The sequence below is a fragment of the Schistocerca serialis genome, chromosome 6 (genome assembly GCF_023864345.2).
Source record: "Schistocerca serialis cubense isolate TAMUIC-IGC-003099 chromosome 6, iqSchSeri2.2, whole genome shotgun sequence".
Lineage (NCBI taxonomy): Eukaryota > Metazoa > Arthropoda > Insecta > Orthoptera > Acrididae > Schistocerca > Schistocerca serialis.
Window position 1 is genome coordinate 352,299,104 of NC_064643.1, and position 26,654 is coordinate 352,325,757.

The 26,654-nt window shown below is 41.3% G+C and overlaps 1 protein-coding gene across 1 annotated transcript in view; it reads right to left on the bottom strand.

Annotated features, from left to right (window-relative positions):
* The window catches only part of LOC126484867 (uncharacterized), a 245,847-nt gene that overhangs the window by 199,325 nt on the left and 19,868 nt on the right, over window positions 1–26,654 (bottom strand). Inside the window, exon 5 of the mRNA XM_050108464.1 lies at window positions 20,532–20,647. Within this exon, the coding sequence (XP_049964421.1) occupies window positions 20,532–20,647 (116 nt within the window). The remainder of the gene's footprint in view (window positions 1–20,531; window positions 20,648–26,654) is intronic.

Sequence of the window (26,654 nt, forward strand, 5' to 3'; positions counted from 1 at the left end):
CGCCAGCCACGTATCACTAGGTGTGACTCCCTGAGGACTCCCTCATCATACAGTTCTTAAATATCTTCATAGCCTGCAGAGCTAATTGGCATGCTACCTTGTATTACTGTGGTGGGTGAGGGCTTCGTGTCTATTTTGGCTACGATAATGTGTTCACTATGCTGTTCATAGTAGCTTACATGCATTCCTAGTTTCTTATTCATTATTAATCATACTCCTGCGTTATCCCTATTTGATTTTGTATTTATAACTCTGTGTTCAACTGACCAGATGTCCTGTTCCTCGTGCCACCGGACTTCACTAGTCCCCACACGTGATACGTTGATAAAAAAATGGAAAATGCAAGTGATTTATGCGGTGTGCCAAATGTGGGAGAAAGAAAGCCAGAAATCGGCCAGCTTGGGCGTGGAAACTAATGACTACGTTTGCAGAACGACACGCATCAGTCAACAGCGCTGCAAATTGCCACTGAGTATGCTTCCCAAATAAAAGAAGTGAAACGCGCGTGGCAATAAACCAACTGCCCTCAATTAGTTGCATGGATGTAACATAACCCCACGAATTGAAAGCAACTAAGAAAGACGGAAAACAGAGAAGATGACGTTCTTTCTTTAATTCAACTAGTGCGACTGATTGTTTTGAATACTGTTCTTGGAGATATGAAGTAAAATTAAAATCTATGGTCTGTCAAGGTTAAAAGACATAATAAAACGTTACAAAATATTTGTAATTTTTGAGACGGACATCGTCCGTATGTAAGGCGTTGCTGAAGGCCTACCTTTATCGTAGCGTTCTTTCTCATGTGCTCGTTGTTTTGGTGCTGTGACACGAGCCGATCAGCTATCTCCTGATAATGGACAGCCGACCGCACAGGGTGGACCCTTCACGCATATCAGGCGCAGCACACACGTTCCACATGTCCTACCGCATACTTTCTCTCACATCTATTTGCAACAAATATCACGGCAACACCTTAATAAGTTGTCACAACTGTTTTCGTGGTTCGATAAATCAGATCGTTTAGTAGGGCCAAGCCACATCTTGGTACGAAGTTAGATTCGCTAAGACTTGCCATGTGACGCCACGCAGGCGATTTTCGTGTCAATTATGAGGATACAAAGGTAAGAGCCACACAACACCAAATTCACGAGCGGAGAAAATCTCTGACTTGACTGGGAATGAAGCCTCGCCTTCTTTGGTTAGCCATCAGCCTCGATGACCTCACAACTACTTAGGCTGACGTAGTAAATGTCAAAATATTCGGTATGATTGAATTCGCTTTGCTCATTGAGGATTAGATTCGGATCTTGCTTTTTGTGAGTGTAAATTTCAAGTTCCTCAAGGATGTTAAGGGATCGTCGTTTTTGAGCCCTCTGCAGGACGTCCCAGTTGGCTCAAAGTTCATGATTCACAGCTTTAAGATATCCGTATGTGTTCCAGACGTGGTTTTGTTCCGAGAGAAAGTATGCTTCCTGAATCTAGTCTCGAAGCCTTTTTCCGTTTTTCCTACGTACTCTTCACTGAAATCACTGCATTTCATCATGTACATACCTGAATACTGAAACTTATAACTACAGATGTTTTGGTGGAGTTTGAAATTTAATATGTTACTGATACGAGAACCAGCTTTTCTCTCTGCTGTACGAAAACACGTTGCAAATGGTTTCATCGTTCTTAGCTGCGACGTGACTTCCATTTTTTTTTCAGTTGCTTCTAATTCGTTCATTATAAATTTTCACCATGTTCTTGCTCCTGCACCCATTTACCACGGCCACCTTCTTTAAAACGTTCAATCGTTTCCAGTCCAATTATTGGCAGTCTTAATACCCCAAACAACACTACATTAAAATATCCGCACCTGTATCGTGCAGAGTGGCGTTAATAGCATCTACACACGTATCCTTAATTCCTGGCTTCCGTCATTCTTCATCACTGTGAGATCAAAGTAGTTTATGTGGTTGCACTCCTCAAAGCCCATACCGAATTTAATTTTCAGGAGTTCGGAACTCATTTTATGTGCTACGTCACTGGTGTTAAGTTCCTTTTCTTTCCCATTTATCAACTGATAGATGGACTGGCAGTGGCTAAAAGTTATTTGAAAAAAAAAATTATTGGACGATAATCCGGTAATCATATATTAAAAGAAATATGTCGATTATTCGATTTTATTATGCGACGACGACAAGAGCAACACTGAGAAAGTGCCACAGGAACAGAAAAGCAAGATCCGAATCTGATCCTGAATAAGCACAGGGAACTGAATCATAACGCCTATTTTAACGTTATTACGAGTTACTTGGGCGATCACTGTTGCATATGGATGTTCAGGGTGATAGAGGGGTGAAAGTATGCAGCCGGACGTTTGTAACATGTGTACTGCGCCCGAAATCCGTGAAGGTGCATTTCTGTGCTGTCATCTGTCTACAGCGGTGGTCAGCAGATAGCTGGTCGGGTCGCAGCACAGCACCAACACAGGGATCGCTTGAGGAAGCAAACCACGACGAATGCAGACCTACAGCAACGTCGTAGATATAGACATCGCCTGGTTTTTAAATTACAAATACTTTACAATTTTTTAAAATGTCTTTTAACTTTGACAAACCACAGAATATAATTCCAATAAAATACTCCTAATAACAGTATTCTCACCAAAGAAACACAAATTAGTATTAATGCAATATGTTTGTTATGTTTCTTCAAATGAGACAAATGAACCGGACGCCAACTGTCGACAATAGCCTTATGGGCTACCTTAATAACGTGGAATGTACCGCGCTACTGTTTTATTGTGTTAGGTAGCATATATATTGGTTGGATAAAAAGTACTGCCAGTTCTGAGGTAACACGAAGGATATGCATCACGTAGCATGCCCGTTGTACGTAGCTGATAGCAGCAGGTCAGTTGAAGCAGTAGAGTCAGCGTCGATGGCTGTATTTCGGCAGGCCGCTGTGGCTGAGCGGTTCTAGGAGCTTCAGTCCGGAACCACGATGCTGCTACGGCCGCTGGTTCGAATCCTAGCTCGGGCATGGATGTGTTTGATGTCCTTAGGTTAGTTAGGTTTAAGTAGTTCTAAGTCTAGGGGATGATGACCTCAGATGTTAAGTCCCATAGTCCTTGGACCCATTTATTGACTCTGTTTGGGTCAGTTGCTGTGTGTACTGTCTGAAGGAGCGGGAGGCCAGTTCAAGCGCCCTAACTGCATCTTTAGGATGCGCAAGCAGTGGGCGTCTGTCAAGACTCACGTGACACTCGAGTGGAGAACTCAACAATGTTTGGTTCTGACACTGCATCCCATCATCCGACACTACAGTGCACGGTGCCACACTATGAACTGCGTTAAGGAGCTCCTGCGGGGAGTGACAGGTGATCTAGATGTGGGGCGATAATATTAAGGAGAAGTAGTACAGTGAACGCCTGTCACAAAAGCATGGTATGGACTACAACCCTGTTGCCACTACTTTTTATCCAACCCCTTGCAAACTTTCTACTACGGAAATAGGTTACACTTGTGACCGATACGTTCATGTACATTCTGGTGCATTTAATGTTTGCTGTAGGCACGGTATGGTAACATTCCGCATTTTGTAGATTATTTACTAGTTAGTTATTTCACAATTGTCTATTCTGAGGATGTTTTATGTTGAAACGAAACTGGTCATTTAAAACATGATGGAAATCTAGATGGATATTAACTCTTGTAGATAACAACATTACATTCACTCTACGACAAAAAACGACGAACGACGAAGGAATTCTCCGAATGGGACACACGTCGACAGATGTGATGTACAGTACAGGCAAACAAACGGGCACGATTCCAGAATTCTAGAAAGTTAATAATGCGTTGGGCCAAGCAGCTATTGTGCTTCTTTGTCCCCTTGAAAGACATCTTGATACATGTTTTCCGATTTCTGCATAAGATCATCAGAATTCCGATATTGTTGAACGGCCCTGCAAATAATGCTGCAAACGTTCTAGGTTAGGGAGGGGTTCGGCGACGTTGATGGCCAAGGCAAGCAGGAAGCAAGCAGCCGAAGCGTACGCTGTGTGCGGATGGGCATTATCTTGCTGAAATTTAAGCCCAGGTTCGCTTAACATGAAGGGCAACATAACAGGGCACAGAATATCGTCGACGTACCGCTGTTCTGTATGGGTACGGCGGATGAGAACCAAAGTGATCCTGCTGTGAAAATAAATGACACCACGGCCTTCACTCTTGGTTGTCGGGACGCATGTTCCATGACAGTCAGGTTGTTATCCCAGTGCTGTCCAAATCGTTTCCGAAAAATTATTTGGACAGGAATTTTATTGACTGCAGTGGAATTGTCTTCAATGAGGTGTCTCGCTTCGAACTGAACTGTCTCTCTTCGAACTCAACCGCGATGACCAGCTAATCAATAATTCCCAAGCCGAAAATCTACTTATATAAGGGCGAGGGGTGGACTTTTCTGTTATTGACTTCCTCAGTTAGTGAGGCCCTTTCTCTCGAATAAATCATCCAATTTCCTGGATTTGTAATCATTAGATTGTCTATAAATGTACATCACATTTACCAATTGCTTTGGAATGCATAACCTTTTTTCATTTCTAAAGTGCACTCCCCTTTGCATTCGTTTTCTTGCTCAGATTGTCTCATTCAATAAATAGTTTGCTTAGTAGAAAATCGAAGTCGTTGTTATGTTTGGCAATGCTTACCTGGCCATCAAAGAGCGTCTACTAGCTCTCCCATTAGGCTACATTTCCTTTTCAGTGTCTTTAACACTACTTTCACATAAACTGGAAACAACATAGTCAGCAGAGTAAAGACCTGTTGAAATTCTTTGATAATTTGGAATTCACTTTCACTGACCTTGTGCAGCACTCATGTAAAGACATTAACTGAATAAATGGAGGGTAATAAAATACCATTTAATTTCATGCTCTGTCACAACTGATTTATTTTCACTGTGTCATATGCCTCTTCTGGGTCTACGACTGCTGTATGCCCTGTTCGTCCTCATTCATTACATTTGGCTGTTAGTTATTTAAGCATGAAAATTAAAGTTATTTGTTCTACAGATTCTATAAAATATTCTCAAATTTATTTCTTTTACCTAACTCATTGATGAATCTCTATGATCATAGAATGAGTCAGTACATGAATTAATAATCGTAAAGGCTAATAACAGAGAAAATAAAATTGACACGTATCCTATGATTACGAAAACCTACAGAGTATATAGGCCTACTAGCATAATAAACGATACAATACTGCTTAATTGTTTTCGAAGAATTCGCCAACAGATTAGAAGAAGTGAGAAATCAGGAAATTCTTAAGTCTGGGATTGAAAGTTCGTGGAATACTGCTAAGACTGTTTTCATTTTTTTGGTAGTGTATTGAAAATAGATGCAGCAGAATAGTGGACGCATTTCTGCACATCAATCGGGAGGTACAATCCAAATTCGGATTTGATTCCTGCTTTGCATTAACTGAGTGGAAGCTGCCAATTCTTGGGAATAAGCTCAGATTGTTAACAACAATGGACGTTAAGGATAATACATATAGAGAATTCAATGTCAGAATTCCAAGCCTCTTGAACAGGGATCGTCAAGATATTCATAAACTTACACCATGTATTGCTCGAACTGCCCGTTTCTGGGCCAAACGAACCTTTTCTGAATGGGACGAATTACGCCAGAATACAAAGTCTTGTGTCATAACCGAATGATAAAAGCAAAGTACATTAATTTTCACATCACATTATTGCTTATTACAAGACAACGTTCTAAAAGCAAATATAGCAGCATTCAGGTTTTGAACAACACGTACACCTTACCATCTAATTGAACATCTAGAAATTTTTATTATCAGAATCACTAATAATGTTCCCATTTTGTGTTATCAAAATGTCTGTTTGAATTGCATTATGTGTCAGAAACTGCGAAAGCTCGGTCTTACAGCGATTTAGTATAACTGAATTTCACTATTTCTTAGATTGCCTAAGTTTCACTCCACGGCCTTCACTACTGAGATAGCATCACTAGCCAACAGAAATATCATATCAGGCGACTTGTGAATATATATATATATATATATATATATATATATATATATATATATATATATATATATGAGGAATGGTAGTGGTCCCAGCAGTGACCCTTTGGGCATTCCCCGCGTAACTGTAGCCGAATCAGGATCCACATCATAGCCGTTCTCGTTTCTGAGGAGAATTGGCTATGAAAGGAACGAATTGTGAATTACTCCTGTTATTCCGCAGTACTATTTTGTAATCAACAAACTAAAACGCCCTAGTTAAATCAAAGAAGATTCCTAGTGTTCACAACTTTTTGTTTAAGCCGTCCACTACCTCGCAGAGAAAAGAGAATAAACCATCTGCAGCTGTTAAATCTCGTCTAAAACCAAACTGTATGAGTGACAGTAGGTAATGTGAATTGAAACGATCAGTTACTCTTATATATGTAGTCTTTTTAATAACTTTAGCCAACGCAGATGCTATAGGAGTAGGTCTATGCTGTCTACATTATCTCTTTCGCCTTTTCTATAAACCTGTTTCGCCACTGTGTACGTCCATCGTTTAGTCAGTTGACCATTCCTGTTGTAAAAGTTAAAAAAGTGTCCGTTTACTGAGTAAATGTATGCTGCAAGTGCTTTAATATTCTGTTAGATATTCCATCATATCCATGAGAGTCCTTTGAGTCATTAGTCTTCAGCAATTAAATCAGTCATCCTCCTGTCAGTTTCAGTCAGATGATTTCAAATAGTAGTATTGGGAACCCACTTTTAAGAGAGTTACATTGTTACCTATAGGAACTAAGTTTTCATTTAATTCAGCAGCTGTACTCAGGAAGTCATACGTAAATACTGTACACATACCTGCCTCGACAGTAACAAAAATATTATTTCTACCCTTACTGACACCTTTATATTCTTGTACCTGCTCTGTTTACCAGACACTTCCTACACAATAGACCATATTGTTTCGATTTCATGCTTTGAATAAGCTGTTCTGTTTGCGTGGCTCATACTTGTTGTCTTCCTGACAACATTTTAAGCGTCTTGGAATACTGTTCGTGATGAGCTGCTGCAACTGAATTATGACTGCTTCTATAAATAAGACATGATCCGCACTTTGTCCAATATGATGTCCCCACCCGATCAGTCAGTCAACCTGTTGCCTGCTACTTAGAACAAAAATGTTGTCTATTGTTGCGCTACCATTTCCCTGCGCTCTAGTTGTCTTGTTATTTCAGGGAAAATACACAATCGGTTGAAAGATAATTATTAACAGAAAACCCCAAATCTACGAGATACAACAAAAAATAAGATTGAATAAGTACTTCCATTATTTAATTCTTTCCAAAAAATATTGAATTCGCAGTAGAGGGAAAAAAAGGATAAATTTCTTGAATCTTAGAATCACCATCTCCAACAAAGACGTAAGTTCAGCATGCACAGAAAAAAGACATTTACAGACATAACAATAGATAATTCATCAAGTAATGCCACTTCACACTAACATGCTGGCCTTAGGTGCATGATACACAGAGGACACTCACTGGACTCACAAGAAAATAGCCTCAGAATAGCATTGGACACAATAGGAAGAACTTCCACGAACATTGCTTACATAGCAAAAACAGTTGATAATTTAGAAGCCAAAATGCACGAAAAATAAAATAAAAAATAGCCGCACTCCGAAAGAGGAGAAAATATTTGCCTGCATCCTATGCCCAGGCCTCATATCACAAAGGAGTTTCTAACCTGTTTAAAGAAAAGCAGTTGAACAATTGAATTTTTGATTAACAGTAAGTTGGTACACTTACTAGCCGCAAAATAGAAAAAGGCTGTAAAAAATTCAAGAGCAGTGGAGTTTATAAAGTACATGCCCCTGCTCTCTTCACTTCTATGTAGAGAAAACAAGGAAGAATTTCAAAATTTATTTTCCGAGAAACCATTAAATCTTTCAGACTCGACCACTTTACCAAATTAGGTATTGCACAACATCCGATGAAAACGAGTGCATTATCAATAAAACAAAACAATTTGGTTGTACTACACACTGAACCTAATGACAAGACGCTAAATATCTTAGAACAACTGGAAATCTACCTCCACAGAATCACAAAACGCCTGCATCTATGTAAATGAACAGACAGATTTCACTAGACATAACTATTTCAGCAATTTTAAAGATTTATTTTTTATTTATTCTTGATATATATCAATTTGTTAATACATATTTTGTAGACACTAAGTGATTAATTTTTTTGTCATACAAGATGGGGGGCTTCAGTGACGTGACGAAAGGATAACCAAACGGTTGCTGCAGTGAAAAGGTTAAAACTGTTCTTCCTGGATTGTGTGCTAAATATTTCACTGTTTCTCACCATATTTTCGAGAAACACAAAACCCAACGTCTAAACAACTCACAACAATAAAATACATTTTGTGCCACTCAAGAACCGAACTAAATTGTCTATTAGGACGATGTGCACCTGAAGTTGGATCCAGGGTCCGAAATGCATCCTGGATATGAATAAAACATTGAAAAATGTTAAATTCCGGTGTAATCTTCCATTTATGATGCCTAGGAGCAAATACATTACAACAAACGTCGAAATATGGGAACTAAAGTTGAACGTTTTGTACACTTGTGTGGTGCTATGAACAGAACGTTGCATAACAAGACTAGAAAGGACATAGCAATCAAAATGTGTAAAGTAATGACAATACTTGTTTTAAAGTGCAGACTAAATTTTCGGTCGTTGAGAAATCAGAAGAAACAATCTGTTCTCCTCGGTAAAAACTTTCTAAAGCCAAGATCACATAAATATACCTTTATTTGCAACAACCGATATCTACAAACTTCGTTGTTATGTACAGGTCTTCAAAAATTTTTTTTATAAAACTTGTTTATTTTGAGTTGGAACATCACGTCAAGTTGTCATGTTAGTGAATAGAATGTAGCACATTATACAGAGGTTTGTCGTAGATAAAACATGTAAAATCAGACAGCATCTTGTGCACATGACCATGTGATATGTAGCGTGCTCAGATGATTGTTATGTCATAAAAGTCAAAGTACACAATAAGGTGCACAGTAGCACATCTATTTACGTTAACTACATAAGATGTAATCACTGAAGATGCACATTAGATAGCGTATAATGTACAGCGATCTTGGCTTTAGAAAGTTTTTAATTTATAGGCATGAGACTTGGGTGCCTACACTGGTGATGAGTAAGATGCAAGTAACAGTAGCGGCCGCGCGGTTCCAGACTGTAGCGCCTATAACCACTCGGCGCCACCGGCCGGCATCCAAGTAACAGAAATGAGATTTTTAAGAAAGGGTAAGGACGCTCAAGGTAAGACATAATACGTAACCAAGACATAGGAACACATGATAATTTTTATAATGTTGGAGAAAAGGTGAATGATTACAGAAGATAGTCGAAAGAACGTATTAACGGAATGAATGAAGATAGGTTGCCAAATCATATAAGGCTCTATGAAATGCCTTTAGGAAGAAGAGACTTTAGAACACCAAGGAAAAAAATGGGGACAACTCTGAATGTTAAGTCGGGACAGGCATTCTGTCTCCTCCATGAAGGACAGGGAAAGAAGTACAAACACAAAAGGAGGGAAGAAGAAAGGATAAAGGATTCATTGTGTGTGTGTGTGTGTGTGTGTGTGTGTGTGTGTGTGTGTGTGCGTGTGTGTGTGTGTGTGTGGGTGTGTGTGTGCCAGCTAGCACCGCAGCGTCCGAGAAGGGGCTGTCTGCAGCGCAGGAGCGCTCGATGGATGGCGATGTGGGGGCGGAGAGCAAAGCTGCCGTGGGCCCTGGACGGCAGCCAGGGCCGGCTCCGCCATTCCCTGATAGCCGGGAGGAAGGGCTGGAGAAGGGTGGAGTCGCTGGCCCCGAGCCACCGCGGTCACGTTAACTGTGCACCCGGCGGGCCCTTTCATACTCTCGCGGGATCACGTGCCAGGGGGCGGGAATTAGTCTCCCTCAAAGGACTAAAGAGCAGACGTTAACTGAACCGTGTCCAGGCGATACGATTCAGATACTAAGTTGACATAACTAGTCAGAACATAACATGAGGATACTGAATATGAAGACACCCGTTTTATTGCAGCCTCTGTTCGATGGTTGATTCCCAGTTTACTATGATCTTCTAGGATGTACCATTGTATTCTACAGTATAAATAAGGTTACTGAATAAGTTTTTCAAATTACTTCAGTGATTGTATGCTGACACTTGATTTTTCTTTTTCGTTTTTTTAAAGGAGTCTATGGACGCTATTAGAATGAGTAGTTAAAACGAATGATAAGTCAAAACCATTGCCCATCACCAGACTGATCGCTGCCTGGTGATTTTCTGAGGATGGAGGGGAAGAATAGGGTCCTGCAAATAGACCCCCCGTGTTTGGAGAGGTCGCTGAATGCGTTGTGTTGGAGATACTGATGTGGAGAGAATATCGATCGATAGCGGTGCAAGTGCCATTGTCAGTAGGCGAAAGGGGTGGGCTGGGTGAGCATCGTGCAACTGTTATGGAGGAGTAGGTTTCAAATGGTAGTTCTGCGATTGACACTCAGCGAACATTTCGCATTCAGTTCAAGCTTCATTGACGTGCATCTGCTTCTGAGAAGAAAACTATTCGAGTTTGGGTATCAAACCTTAGAGTATTAGGTTGTGCACCGAAAAGAAAATCTGTTGGCTAACCTCGGACTGAAAAAACACTGGGAAATATGGCACATGTGAGAGTGTCCCACCAGCTATCTCCAAGGCGTTCAGCACGTAAACATACAGATACCCTTGGATTATCTGATAGGAATGTAGGAAGAATCTTGTTCAGAGATCTTCACCTGCATCCATACAAAATAAGGGTTACCCAATAATTAAATGAGAGAGATTTTTTGACTCATGGAGCTGTGCTTGAGGAAATACTTCAGAACAATTCTCCTGGCGCTGTTTCAATTTCTTCTGATGACGTCCACTTGCACATATCAGGTACTGTAACTGAATAAAATTTCCTGTAGTGGGCAGAAAAAACCCTTAGAAACTTTACCAAGGTCCCCTTTGACCCACTGTGAGACACTTTTTCACGTCTTCGTAGAATTTGATCCGTTAGGTCCGTATTTTTACGAAGAGGATGACTAACTGTAATGGTTACATTACTACTATTACAGGATAGTGAACTCCCTCCTACCTAAGGTAAACAGGTTTATGGGGGCCCATGAAGAAATAGGTCTACTACCAACAAGATGGAGCCACAGCTCACACGTTTAGGCATTCTCTAGAAGTTTTGAGGTAGTTATTTTTGGACGTCTTCTCTCTTCGCAAGAAGACATCGGCGGGCCACCGAGATCTCCCATTCATCATCTTGTGATTTTTTTCTTTGGGGACACTTAAAGGTTCTCGTGTATTAACATCGCCCCACAACCCTGCAAGCACTTAAGCAGGTAATCGCCCAAGAAGTGACTGCCATTTCAGCAAAAATTACACGAAAATCTACGGATAAATTCTAGAAAGGACTTCGACTATATGTCACCAATGGAGGACGCCATTTACCAGGCATGATTTTTAAAACGAAGAGACATTAAATGGTATAGTATTTGTTGGTCAGAAATAAAAGTAGTTTCTCTGTACCTTACTTTGTTTGTTTGAATCTACCTTATGAAATACGAGAGGTTTTTTCCCCGGACCCCATATATAAACAGATCTGAGATGAATGGTGAATCGTTCACATAAGTCTAAGGGTCGCAGATGTGGGAGTTCACTATCATAAGGGTAGATAGCAAAAGCCCAAGACCAGGAACGAGAATCTCAAAAACGGCAATCTGTTCGTCTTTTTTCGTGCTACCGTTTTGCGCATCTATGGGAAGATGTTGAAGGATAGCGAACCAACGTGTGGGCGACAAGGTGTTGGACGTCCACGCATCATCAATGAACGTTGAGGTCTGAGGAATATCCCTTCTGTAAAGCAGCATAGGGGGCGATCTTGTGCAGATCTGACGGCAGAGAACAGTGCTACTGCTGACACTGTGTCTCAAAGCAAGTTGTTCACCGAACAATGTCGAACATGGGGCTCAGCGTCAGACGGCCCATAAATGTTCCCTTTCTGACCCAGCGACATCGTCAATCTCTATTGCAGTGAGAACGCGATCTTCTAGATTGGACCGTGGATCAGTGAAAACATGACACCTTGTCGTATGAATAACGTTTACTGTTACATCGGGTCGGTCTTCGTGACGTGATATGCCGTTGTCTAAATGAACAGCTGCTTCAAACGGGCGCTGCTTCCCTGAGCGTCCATGGAATCTGTGGTAATAATGGAAGGTACCACTGCGTTTGTGGATTACATAAACTTTATTCCATACCAGCAGCATCATTTCGTGCTTGACGTCTTCCCAGAGAGCGATGGCATTTTTCAGCAGGATAATGTCTATGTCGCAAGACATACTTGTGCTATAATATTCTTAGGACCATGATAGTGAACTCACATTCAGATCGTGGCAACTAAATTTGCGTGATATGAACCCAGTGCGGCACATCTGTTACGTTATTAAGCGCTAGCATCGCACCATGTATCACCATCTGTAATTTACCGAAGTCGCTTGACCTACGCCTAGACATCTGGAGTCACATACCTATAAAATCTATCCATAATTTGTCGAATCCATATCGCGGAGAATCACTCTTGTGTACGGTTCCAAAACAAGGGTTAACAAAGAACTTCTTCAGTGCTGTACGTAAGATGTTCCAGTTCCTTTTCTCGTCACAATATTTGTACGCGTAAAGTTAGCTAAACAGAGCAAAAGGGTGGTGAGGAAACTATACTGCTACAGCCTGATTCCGAGCGAGTTGGAGGAATCCCAAGATGAGACTTGTATTCTAGAGGACAGTGGTTCAAATTTCCGTTCGGCTATCGATATATATATTTCTGTGCCTGCTCCTAACGAAATAAAGAAAACATTAAAATGGTTCCTTTAGGTAAGGCCATCGTCCGTTTCGGTCGTCGTCCTTCCAAAATTCTTATCCGTCCCTAACGACCTCAGCATCCATGTATGTTAAACCCCAATTTTCTGTCTTTTTCTCCTTTTCATTATATACACTGGAGACCAAAATTAAAACAACAACAGAAATTTTCCGAGGATGCTTTTATTTTAGCACAAAGTAATGTACACAGGTGACAGCAGAGAAAAAACAATGCAAAGAATTCAGAACGTAAACAACTGCAACATGCATAACGCAGACTAAAATGTTCTTCTTTTCTTTCAACTTGACGGATTTGCACACGCATTCCGACAACTGTTTAATGTGATCAGTATGGGGGTGTTACCACTTCTGACAGCAATAGAGGCCTGACAACGATGGACATGCTGTGAATGAAGTCATCAGTCTGCTCGCAATCTTAGAGAATGGTTGTGGGTGCTGACGTTATGCTGCATCCTATACATGCTCTAGGGAATTCAAATCGGTAGAACTAGCAGGCCACGCGATACGTGTAATATTGTCCGTTTCCAAGAACACATTAACCATTCGTGCTCTATAAAGTCGAGCATTATCGTCCATCAATAGAAAATCTGAGCACCTCGCAACAACTGCAAATGAGGTCCCAATATCTCGTCACTATACCTGACAGCAGTGACAGCAGTTAAACCTTGTCGATTCACCTGTTCAATTTCATGAATAGGGATTCGATTGGTAAATATAATCCCTGCCCACACCGTTTGGGATCCTCCTCGATATTGGTCTCTTTCCACAAAGTTTGAGTCCAAAAGACATGTTCCACGTTCCCTCCAGATGCCAATGCATCGAGAATCACTCTCCATGCCAAATCGGGACTTACCTGTGAAAATAACATCGGCCCAATGTTCGACCACCCAGGTAGCATATTGATGACTAGACGTTCCCCTCTGTGAAGACGCGTCAGAGGTGGACATCTCCCTAGTGCATCCTATACATGCTCTATGGAATTAAAATCGGGAGAACTAGCAGGCCACTCCATACGTGCAATATTGTCTGTTTCCAAGAAAACATTAACCACTCGTGCTCTATAAAGTCGAGCATTATCGTTCATCAATAGAATGGCCACTCTGCCGAAGCCTTCTGCATACAGTATGCGTCGTGTGCCCAGTGCTGCGACCTCACATGCCAGTGGCCGCGAAATACTAAGGCGATACTGTCGAGCACTTACAGCTAAATGACGGTCCTCTCTTCAGAAATCACGCGTGGTCGGCCCTACCCTGGTCTTCGGGATACAGTTTCGGTCTCTATAAACTGTCGCCACATCCGACAAACAACAGAACGATTCACACCTATCCATCGGACCACATCAGTTTGGTAGAGTCTTGCGTCCGTTTTTTCTATGGCCCTCTACCGCAGAGAATCTGGTAGGCATATTCTCTGTGCGGTACTACACCGTCTGTGACTATGTACACAGCGACTACCCGGCAAGCACTACCTCGTTTCATGGGTGCCCTGACATCATCGCTGGCATGATTGTCTGTTGACCAGACTCCCATCTTCCGTGCAGAACAAAATCATACACACATCTGGTTGACAGTTTGTATGATTATATCGTGAATTAGAGAAAGAACGTGGATATATCGGTTGCTCAAATTCGAGATGACAAAAACTTCAGAGTAAATGCTTGAAGTAACTGGTGGCAGCTTCGCTACAAAACATACGCTGAGGGGCAAAAGTCATGGGATGCCTGCTAATACCTGTGACAGACATCCTTTTCCCGGTGATCTGAAGCAACTCAACGTGGCATGGACTCAACAAATAATCTAAGGTCATCTGCAAAAATATTGAACTGTGTTGCCTCTATAGCCGTCCATAACTGCGAAAGTGTTGCCGGTGCAGGATTTGGTGCACGAGCTGATCTCTCGATTACGTCTTATAAATGCCCGCTAGGATTCATAACGGGCGATCTGGATTGCCAGAGTATTCGCTCTAAGCGTCCACAATGCACTTCAAATCAATAGCGCATAGTTGTCCTGTGACATGGCGCATCGTTGGCTGCCAATTGTCTGCAACTAGCTCAACATAACCATTCCCAGTCAGTGACTCGTTCAGCTGGACCAGAGTCCATTGGGGCATAGTGCCTTGTTGGCAACACAGGTCTGTGGCTTCACGGGGTCTGCGCGACACTGGAACCCTGCCATCATCTTTTCTCAACTGAAATCTGGACTCATCTGATCAGGTCACAGTTTTTCAGTCGCGCAGGATCAACCGATATGTTCGCGAGCCCAGGAGGTACGCTGCAGGCGATATCATGCTGTAGCAAAGGCACCATCGTCGGCCATTTGCCGCCATAGCCTCTTAACGTCAAATTTCCCAACACTGTCCGAACGGATTCGTTCTTAATGCGTCCCACATTGAGGAGGAGGAGGAGGAGATTAGTGTTTAACGTCCCGTCGACAACGAGGTCATTAGAGACAGAGCGCAAGCTCGGGTGAGGGAAGGATGGGGAAGGAAATCGGCGGTGCCCTTTCAAAGGAACCATCCCGGCATTCGCCTGAAGCGATGTAGGGAAATCACGGAAAACCTAAATCAGGATGGCCGGAGACGGGATTGAACCATCGTCCTCCCGAATGCGAGTCCAGTGTGCTAACCACTGCGCCACCTCGCTCTGTTGTCCCACATTGAATTCTGCAGTTGTTTAACTGACAACTTTACGCGAACGCCGCTGGTCTCAGTCGTTAAGTGAACGCCGTCGATCACCGCGTTGTCTGAGGTGAGACGCAATGTCTGAAATCTGATATTCTCAGCACACTCTTCACACTGTATATTTGGAATGTTGAATTCCCCAACAATTTTCGAAATAGAATGTGCCATGGGACTAGCTCCAACTACCAGTTTAGGTTCAAAGTCTGTTGCCGCGCGGGGTAGCTGCGTTGCCTGGGGCGCCTTGCCACGATTCACGTGGCTGCACCCCGTCGGAGGTTCGAGTTCTCCCTCAGGAGTGGACGTGTGCATTGTTCTTAGCGTAAGTTACATTAACTTGCATTAAGTAGCGAGTAGGCATAGATACCGATGACCTCAGCACTTTGGTCCTGTAGGGACTTACCACAACAATCATTTAAGTATGTTAACTTCTGTCGTGAGTCCATAATTACGTCGCGAACATTTTCACATGAATCATCTCAGTACAGATGGTAGCTCCGGCAATGCACTGCCCTTTTTTTCGTTGTGTACGCGATACTACCGTCATCTGTACACGCGCATGTCTCTACCCCATGACTTCTTTGATCTAAGTGTTCAATGACGAACCATATTTGGTCCTACTCTGAAAGACTGCTAATTATTCTAGTGAAAATGGTGAGATTCCCCCAGTGAGCTCATCTGTTCTTTCTGCTGGTGTTGAGTACGCAATATCCTTTACGTAAATTCTTAGGTAAAGGCATGAAAGCATGCAGACAACTGAGCGCACATTTCAATAGACATGGAATTCCCATACAAAACCCTCTACCTCATGAGCTAGGCCGAGGCGTCGGGGCACGTTGCGCAGGTACGGTTTACCAGTTGGAACCACGAAGGAACATCGTGATGTTCTACAAAAGTCATATTCTTCGTGCCTTTCGTACAGTCTGAGTACGTATGTTACCCAGTAATGATTTCCAACAGGTGTGGCCAGAACATAAACTCGCATATGGACTTTTAATATCCTATACATGTTTAGTGCAGTTTAGAAATATCTTTCCTTGTAAAATATGACACATTAGTAAGCATCACTAGTTCTTGGAAATTCCGTCCAGGACATGTTATCACAGACGTATCCTGAATCACCTGGATTTTGGCCGCCTTTGTCTATGTGATTACGTGACAATGTTGGAATATAGAAAACACTGAAATCAAAGCAACTGATATTTATGAATTAATTCATACGTCGCTAAGTCGGACCGGTCGCAAGGATTTTCAAATCAGCTTTTCATGTTTTACGAGAAAATGTGGGATATGATGGTAACATAAGATGTGCTTTACTGTCAATAACTACGACATACTGTGTAAATATTACGCTTTTCGTTTATTCTTTAGGTTTTACATTTGAACCACAAACTGTGCAAAATTGAAGTTTCCATCTGAAATAAGTTCCCTCCCACATCAGTGAGAAAACCACCACCATGTGCCATTTAATAACAATTTTATTGCAGCACTTTTTATTTTCTCTTATCAGTATTCTAACTGGTTCGATGCGGCCCGCCACTAATTCATCTCCTGTGGCAACCTCTTCATCTCACAGTAGCATTTGCGCCCTATGTTCTTATTTGTTTGATGTTTCCAACCTCTGGTTTCCCCTACAGTTTTTACCACCTACAACTCTCTCTAGTACTATGGAAGTTATTCAGAACACGTCATATCACCCTGCCGCTTCTTTTCAGTGTTTATCATATGTTTCTTCACTGAGACATCGATTCTCCTCTTTTGCAATTGTCCCGTAGTTTATGATTCACATATATACAATATTGTACTCCAAATTTATGTTCTCAAAAATTTCTTTCTCAGATTTGATATTACACGCTTTTCTTGACAAGGAATCCCCTCTTTGCTTGTGCTAATATGCTTTATATTTTTTATGTCTTTCATCTGGTAAAGTCAAATGATGCGAGATGTTCGAAATTCTGATAAAAATAGGGTAAGCTGTAGGGAAAGACGGATAATATACAACAGATACAGGAGCCAAGAGGAAACTACATGAGTGGAAGACCAAGACAAAATACTCGGAATAAAAGGAGCTTAAACAGGAACATAGTCTTTCGCGCCTACTGTCGACTCTATACATCGAAGAAGCAATGACCATAATAAAAGAAAGCTTCTAGATTTGAATCAAAATTCACGTTGAAAGGATATAAGAGATAAGATTCGCAGATGGCACTGTTGTCTTCAGTAAAAGAGAAGAATTATTTCAACATTTGCTGAATGGAATGAACAGTCTAATGATTACAGAACATGGACTGAGAGTAAATCGAAGAAAGACGAAAGTAATTAGAAGCAGCAGAAATGAGAACCGCAAGAAACATCAGGATTAGTGATATCGATGTAGAATAAGTTGGCAGCAATATGAGACATGACGGACGGAGCAAAACGGATATAAAAAGGAGATTAGCACTGGAAAAAGGGCTTTACTGGCGAAGAGAACCCTACTAGTGTCAAACATAAGCCTTAATAAGTGTGAGGAAGAAGTTTCTGATAATGCGCGGTTTTAGTACAGCATTCAGTAGTAGTGAAACACGGACTGTGGGAAAACCAGAAAAAAGAGGTAATGCTACAGAAGAACGTTAAAAATTAGGCGGATTCGTTAAGCAAGGAAGTAGTAAGTTCTCCAGAGAATCGGTGAGGAAAAGAATATAAGGAAAACTATGAGAGGAAAAAGGTACACGATAATAGGACATGTTTTAAGACATTATGGAATAACTTCCATGGTACTAGAGGGAGACGCAGAGGGTGAAAAGTGGAGTGGAAAACAGAGATTGGAATACATCTAGGAAATAACTGAGAGCGTAGGTTGTAAGTGCTATTCTGAGATGGAGAGGTTGACACAAATGAGGGATTCATGGGTGGGTCGTATCAAACAGGTCAGAAGACTGATGATACAAAAATGCGCAAATAAGTAAGAAAAATAAAGAATATGGATGTTGTTTCTCTAGGCAGAATCACCAACGCCGATGCGGCAGGCAGCTGTTTGTTGTGAAACATAAGCAGTTATAAATACGTGCCTCAGGCGCATTGTTCTCTCAGGACCTCACACCGGCTGAAGTCACCGTTTCAGAACGCACGTTCTCTAACGCAAAATGATCAAGTCAGGATCCTGAATAGGATCAGACTTACTAAAACCTGATTCTGAGACCAACCTTTGAGTTTGTGGCACCTAGCTTTATCTATAGTTTTATTGCTTGCACTACTTTGCCCATGAGAATAGAACAAGACATACAGAGAAGGTGACATTTCCTGAGAATTACTGAGATCCCAGGGAGAGGCAGCAGTGACGAAACTATTCCAACTGGCAAAACACCCTTAGACCTCAAGAACGTTGTAATAATTCCTACTCCAAAGCACGTAGGTGCTGACAGGTGCGAATGTTATTAAGTATTCGTATAATAATTCGTAACTGCAAAGTATCGATACAAATTATTTACAGAAGAATGGAAAAGCTGGTAGACGGGAGCCTCGCGGAAGATCGGTTTGGATTTTGGAGAGCTGTAAGAACACATGAAGCAGCACAAGAAAGCCGCATCTACGTTTATAACATTTTTCCAAATTTAAACAAGGAATGTTACGATGTTGACGGGAATACGCTGAAGGTAGCAGAAATATAAGACAGAAACCAGACTGAACTTATGTGACTCGAGGGACACGGAAAGGGCGCAGTGGTGGGGAATGACACAGGGTTGTAGCTTAATCCCTACAGTGTTCAGTCTGTACATGGAACAAGCAGTAAAGGAAACCAAAGAAAAATCTGGAATGAGAATTAAAGGAGAAGCACATAGATGACACTGCAACTCTTTCAGAGATGGCAAAGGACTTGGGAAAGCAGTTGAACGGAACGATTACATCTTGAGTAGTGGTTATAAGATTAACAACAACAAAAGTAAAATAACGATAATGGAGTGTACTTGAATTAAATCAGGATATTCTGAAGGAAATAAAAATTAGGAAATGACATATTAAGAGAAGTGGATGAGTGCTACTATACGGACAGTAAGATAATTGATGTTGGCTGGAGTAGGAAGAACAGTGAATGCAGACTATCGATATCACGAAGGGCGTTTCTTAAAAAGAGTAATTTGCTAATATCTTATATAAAATTATGTCTCCCATGGAGGTATTAGCTTGGAGTGTAGCTTTGTATGGAAGTGAGACGAGGATGATAAGCAATTCAGACAAGAAGAGAGTTGAAATTTTTGGAACTTTGTGCTACAGAAGTATGGGGATGATCAGACAGGCAGATTGATTAACCGATAAAGAGTTACGGAATCGAAGTGGAAGGAGTGGGAGGGATGACGTTAGTCACTGCTTGACTTAACCAGGGTATAGTTTCCCATAACAAATTACGAGGCATGAATGAAACGTCAATTTGGTGTAGTACTGTGGGAGGTAAAATTTGCATATGGGGACCAAAGGACGAATACAATAAGCAAATAAAAAAAAATGGTTCAAATGGCTCTGAGCACTATGGGACTTAACATCTGAGGTCATCAGTCCCCTAGAACTTAGAACTACTTAAACCTAACTAACATACGGACACCACACACATCCATGCCCGAGGCAGAATTCGAACCTACGACCGTAGTGCTACGACAAGCAGTTGGAAATGAATGAAGGTTGCAGTAGCTGTTCGTAGATGAAGAAGCTTTTACGGGACATAGCGGGGACAACTGCATCAAACCCGTCTTGGGACTGAAGACGACAGCTAGAACAACGATTCCGTCATAAGCATTTTGGATCGCTCTCTATAACGTGCCAACAAAGCAGCAGGACGTAAGAGGATGGAGAATACACGTCTACGTGTACTCACCGGTGTGCTCGATCCTGCGCCCACCGCGAGCTTGAAAGCCGGCGGCTTGTGCGCTGTTGGAAGGCGTGAAGCTGAAGTATGCCAGGAACTGCGACCGCAGCGTCTGGTCCGAAATCCTGCAACACGGAGTGACGGCTATTTTTCCCCAGGCAAACGCGTTACCTGGTGCACAGAGACAGTTCTTACACTCTCCTCAACTCGTTAAATTTCACTTACTAGTCGTTCATAGACCCGACTTCATATTCTTGTCCCCTTTCATGTCCCTTTGCAACGTTACGCCTGGAAATATAATCGACTTGAATGTGTAAGAAGCGCACCACTAACACTGAATTCGAAAATTATATATGGTTTTCCTACTCATGTGAATTAATTTATCGTCATTTAGAGTAAATTGTTACTCATAACATTAGATAGAGATTCTGTCCAAATGCACTTGCAGTCTTCTACAGTGACTCAAAGACGATAATTTCCTGTACACTATAGCAAACAGTATCAGATCGCTCTTCACCACATCCGTCTGAGCAGTTGCGTATGTAGAGAACAAAAGCGGTCCTATCACACTGCCTTGGGGCACTTCTGACTCTCTTTCGTCTCCCATGAACATTTGCCACCCCGAGCCACGTACTGGGCTATGCTGGTTAAAACGTCATCGAGCCCACCTGTTCAGTATGCTCGGACCTCAGTTAACAATCGGCAGTGTGGCACTTTGTAAAACGCTTTTAGAGAATCTAGAAATAGGGATCGTATCTGTTGCCATTCATCCGTAGTTGGTAGGATATCACGTGAGAAAACGTCAAAAAGACTTCGCGGGAGCGATGCTTTCTAAATCCACTTTGAATTATGGATAGAAGCCTTTATCTGTGAAAGAAACTTATTGTATTCGAATTTAGAACTTGCTGAATAATGTTGCAGCAAATCGACTTTGCTATATCGGCCTGTAACTTTGCGGATCCGTTCTTGTATCATTTTTATATGCGTTTTCTTCCACCCACTTGGTACTTTTCGCTTGGCAAGAGGTTCATGATAAATATAATGTAAGTATGGAGCCGTACCCGAAGACCACTCTGTGTAAAACCAAACTGGGATTCCACCTAACCCTGACGACCTATTCTACTGATTTTCATCGCCAGGGATGCCTACTTTTAGGTCCTCCGTGTGCGAGTCTGTGACGATTAACCGATGGTATGTCTATACGATCCACCTGCGTGAAAGAGTTTTTGAAAGCGTCTGAAATCAGTCCATGGTTCTACATAGGAGCAGAGTTTCTTAGGACTCTCGACAAGATCTTTCGCAAAAATGTGACGATGCAAGTTGTGTGTCTCGCGCATCGGCCTTCTTATTGACGCAAGAATTTCTACTAGCGTTTGTTTGTCCACATTTCTGTTATATATTTTTCAACGGAGAGTCCAACAATGTCTGTTTTCCCAGCATTTACTAACTTTTGTTATTAAACCGCGGTGCGTCTTTTCTGTCCTTAATCCACTTACTCGGCACGTATTTGCATGTACTATGATAACCGAGAGCAGAAAGGTAGTCAAAAATCTAAGAGTGGATGCATGTATGTTTTTCTTAAGAGATAAAGTCGAAGTTCGATAAGTACAAACGGTCCGTGGTTATCCCACAAGACATCACAAACTACACATTTGGTTAATAGCTAGTAAGTAAAGCAAACTGTAAATACAGGTGGACACTCATTTCATAAGTCTATATTTTCGAAAGGCTTTCGACATTGTACCACGGTGTAATATGAAAACTAATATCTCACTATATAGAGTATCTTCAAAGATAAGAGACGGGCCTGATGAATGTTTGACTCATAGAACACCGTACGTTACATCACACAGTAAGAGTAATCGCGTGTGCCCTATGGAATCGTAACATAGCTACAGATGTTGTCAGTAGACATGTACTACTTATAATAGACTGTCAACATCAGTTTTAGATTGTTCGCTAACGATGCTGATGATTACTTAGAAATGCAGTCATAAGAGAAAGATCGTAGGAAAATACAGTGAGAGTTGGACGAAATTACCACCTGTTGGTATTTATTACCGCTCTTTAAACATGAACAGATGCAAGAGGAAGAGCCGATAGTAACCGATTACAAGATTAGTGCTAAATAGCGCGGTTCCAGACTGAAGCGCCTAGAACCACGTGGCCACACGGGCCGGCAAGAAGCTATCAGAAATGAGACCAATAAATAAAACCAGCTATGAGCCAATGGTCATACGGAAATAGTTCGAGAGAAATATGAACAATAATTTTTATGCAAATGGTATAGTGCAGTGTGAGCTCCTTAAAACTTTTTAATGTTATAGTTTCTTAATATACAGGCGTCTGTCAGACTGGGTATAAAAAGAACGTCAGTCATCAAAGGAATAACCTGATGTAAAGAAACACAAACGCGATGATTGGTCAGCAGCCGTAGCACACGTACACTGGTGTTGTTAAGTTCTCGGAAATACGTTCCACTGACGTATTAGATATCTTATTACTTTTGCGACTGCAAATGAAACCTGAAGATATTCTAATGTGTTAAGAGCCATCTATGTTTTTCCTAATAATACTATAGCTACGTAATTTTTATTTGAAATCCAGTGTGCAGTTGCAGAGTCGGTGAACGCTATTATTGTGCGGCGCATGTGATAGTCACGCTGTTGATACATACTGTAAAAATAGCTCACACTTTTTCCTGCATCGTTGTGAAACAACTGCGTTGAACACCGTTGAAAATGGCGAGAAAAACGTCTTCTTAATGTTTTTGGCTAGTTTAGAGAGCTAATTGGCTTTGAAGTTTTTCGAGGAACTATTTCACTTACATAATGATACGGAAACTTTGTAAAGGAGATCCCGGTCTCAATCGGTAATGTTGGGTAATGATACTCGCGTATTCTGGGCATCACTGGCTCGAACCTCACCCTGTTTTCTTTTCTCGTTTACTTCAAATAGCCGCATCTTTTAAAACTAAAAAGTCATTAAATATATGCTAATTAACATATATCTTGTCACCACTTTTTGTGAAAACGGTGTCTTCTAGTTTCTAGTTGCATATCACACAACTATTTCTAATTGTTGTTGTGGTCTTCAATCCTGAGACTGGTTTGATGCAGCTGTCCATGCTACTCTATCCTGTGCAAACTTTTTCATCTCCCAGTACTTACTGCAACCTACATCCTTCTGAATCTGCTTAGTGTATTCATCTCTAGGTCTCCCTCTACGATTTTTAACCTCCACGCTGCCCTCCAATGCTAAATTTCTGATCCCTTGATGCCTCAGAACATATCCTACCAACCAGTCCCTTCTTCTTGTCAAGTTGTGCCACAAACTCCTCTTCTCGCCAATTCTGTTCAATGCCTCCTCATTAGTTAGATGATCTACCCATCTAATCTTCAGCATCCTTCTGTAGCACCACATTTCGAAAGATTCTATTCTCTTCTTGTCCAAACTATTTATCATCCATGATTGACTTCCATACAAGGCTACACTCCATACAAATACTTTCAGAAACGACTTCCTGACACTTAAATCTATACTCGATATTAACAAACTTCTCTTCTTCAGAATCATTTCCTTGACATTGCCAGTCTACATTTTACATCCTCTCTACTTCGACAAATGGTTCAAATGGCTCTGAGCACTATGGGACTTAACATCTTAGGTCATCAGTCCCCTAGAACTTAGAACTACTTAAACCTAACTAACCTAAGGACATCACACACATCCATGCCCGAGGAAGGATTTGAACCTGCGACCGTAGCAGTCGCACGGTTCCGGACTGCAGCGCCTAGAACCGCAAGGCCACGGCGGCCGGCTCTACTTCGACCATTATCAGTTATTTTGCTCCCCAAATAGTAAAACTCCTTTATTACTTTAAGTGTCTCATTTCCTAATCTAATTCCCTCAGCATCACCCGACTTAATTCGACTAGATTCCATTATCCTTGTTTTGCTTTTGTTCATGTTCATCTTGTATCCTCCTTTCAAGACACTGTCCATTCCGTTCAACTGCTCTTCCAAGTCCTTTGCTGTCTCTGACAGAATTACAATGTCATCGGTGAACCTCAAAGTTTTTATTTCTTCTACATGGATTTTAATACCTACTCCGAATTTTTTTTTGTTTCCATTACTGCTTGCTCAATATACAGATTGGATAACATCGGGGAGAGGCTACAGCCCTGTCTCACTCCATTCCCAACCGCTGCTTCCCTTTCATGTCCCTCGACTCTTATAACTGCCATCTGGTTTCTGTATATATTGTAAATAGGCTTTTGCTCCCTGTATTTTACCCCTGACACCTTTAGAATTTGAAAGAGAGTATTCCAGCCAACATTGTCAAAATCTTTCTCTAAGTCTACATTTATCGACACTTTATAAGTGATGGTTAATACAGATTGTTTAAATTGAGAAAACGTAATAAGTTAAACTTTTGTGACTAAAATTCATAAAGTCTTTATTTGGGCTATTTCCATTCCTTAGTACGACATACGTGGTTTTACACGAGCCATTGTGATAAGGGTCGTGGAAACATGGAAAACAATAATTTTGTCCGCATCGATCACACCGTAAAAATATTAGTTTTACAGTTCCTACCATACCACTGCAATCTGAAACCTATAGAACTGATCGAAAAGGAATAGGCAGTCTCGGCTACAAAATGGTTTTTCACTTATTTAATTTGTCACGCGTTTCAGTCTCACAGGATCATCATCAGACATCGAGTAAAAGCTCTCGAGGATCACGGGCAAGTGACTGCGGGACTTTCTGTACACTTGCGAGTAGCCCCCGAGTGTTTTTACACGATACCTGATGATGCTCTTTTGAGAGTGAATCGCGTCACAAACTGAATAAATAAAAAACCACTTTGAAACGGAGATTGCATTTTCCTTCGTGAACATCTGAAGAGGTTGCTGTACCATTAGCCGAAAGATACAGCGGTGTGATTTTAATAAAATTGACCTGAAGGTAAGTTAAGGCATATGTCACGTGGAATGACATGCTGGAGGTTTGTAACACATCACTGCCGAACGGTGGCCGGATGCGGAACAGCACGTCATAAAAGAACAGGAGAAATTATGGCAACTGGGTGGCTTCGTGGATTCTGTTGTCATTCCCTCGTTAGCAACGTAGCAGATGACTACTGAAATGCACTCCTCGCACTCGGATATGGAAGTAAATCTGAGCTTATCACACGACAGACTGTAACTGATATCTTCGTTGGATTCAGCTACACACTGAAAGCCCTGCAACACGCTTTGACGTCAAACATAGCATACACTGAAAAATGATTCTTTTTTATGTTAGTGATTTTCATTACTCTTGTTTTTAATTACAGTACTATGTTAGCTAAGAACGACAGCATGTAATGCTTTTCGTTTGGTTCCCTAAGAAGCGAATTGCTGGAGTGTTGCTATATATTATTTTATTCTGTTAACGACATTCGAAGCTGTATTGTTCTCTGCAGTGTTGTTATCTTTTTACGTATTAACTAAAAACCATCCTGATAACTGGAGGTTAGCTGGACCACCTGGCTGGCAAGTACTGTCTGATTTAAAGGAGCCAATAAAATTGTTTCCCGTATTATCGATGAATCGATGTGCCCTTAACGCGCAGCATACGACAGATTCTTGGAATCCTACTTGTCAGTGGTCCAGACAGCTTGGCTTCCACTTAATGTGAAACGAAATCCTACAAGCTTTCAGCAAATGCGGAAGAATACTTAGTGTAACGTTTACTTCATTATATGAATCATTCTTACGGTGGACATAGTACTGTAGTGGGTCATATCCATAGATCGCATGTGTTGCCAAATATGACTTTGTTCATGAACAAATACGATCACCGTCAGATATCTTGTTTTAAAATACGTATAATTACTTTAACTCAAATCTTGAAATTAGAACAGTTGAAAGATTAAATTTTATAATTTTTGGAATTAATCCTCTAAATCACACACACCCGGTCTCGATATGACAGTTCTCTTCCTACGGGCGCTCCGTTACTCGAAATATCAGACCGAAAGTCCTCTCAACGGTAATTTGACATGAGTTTGGTTTGCTGTTCCTATCACTTGCAGTTGCAAAATTTTGCAGTCAGTGGTCCAGATATCTTCAAAAAACACCGTGCA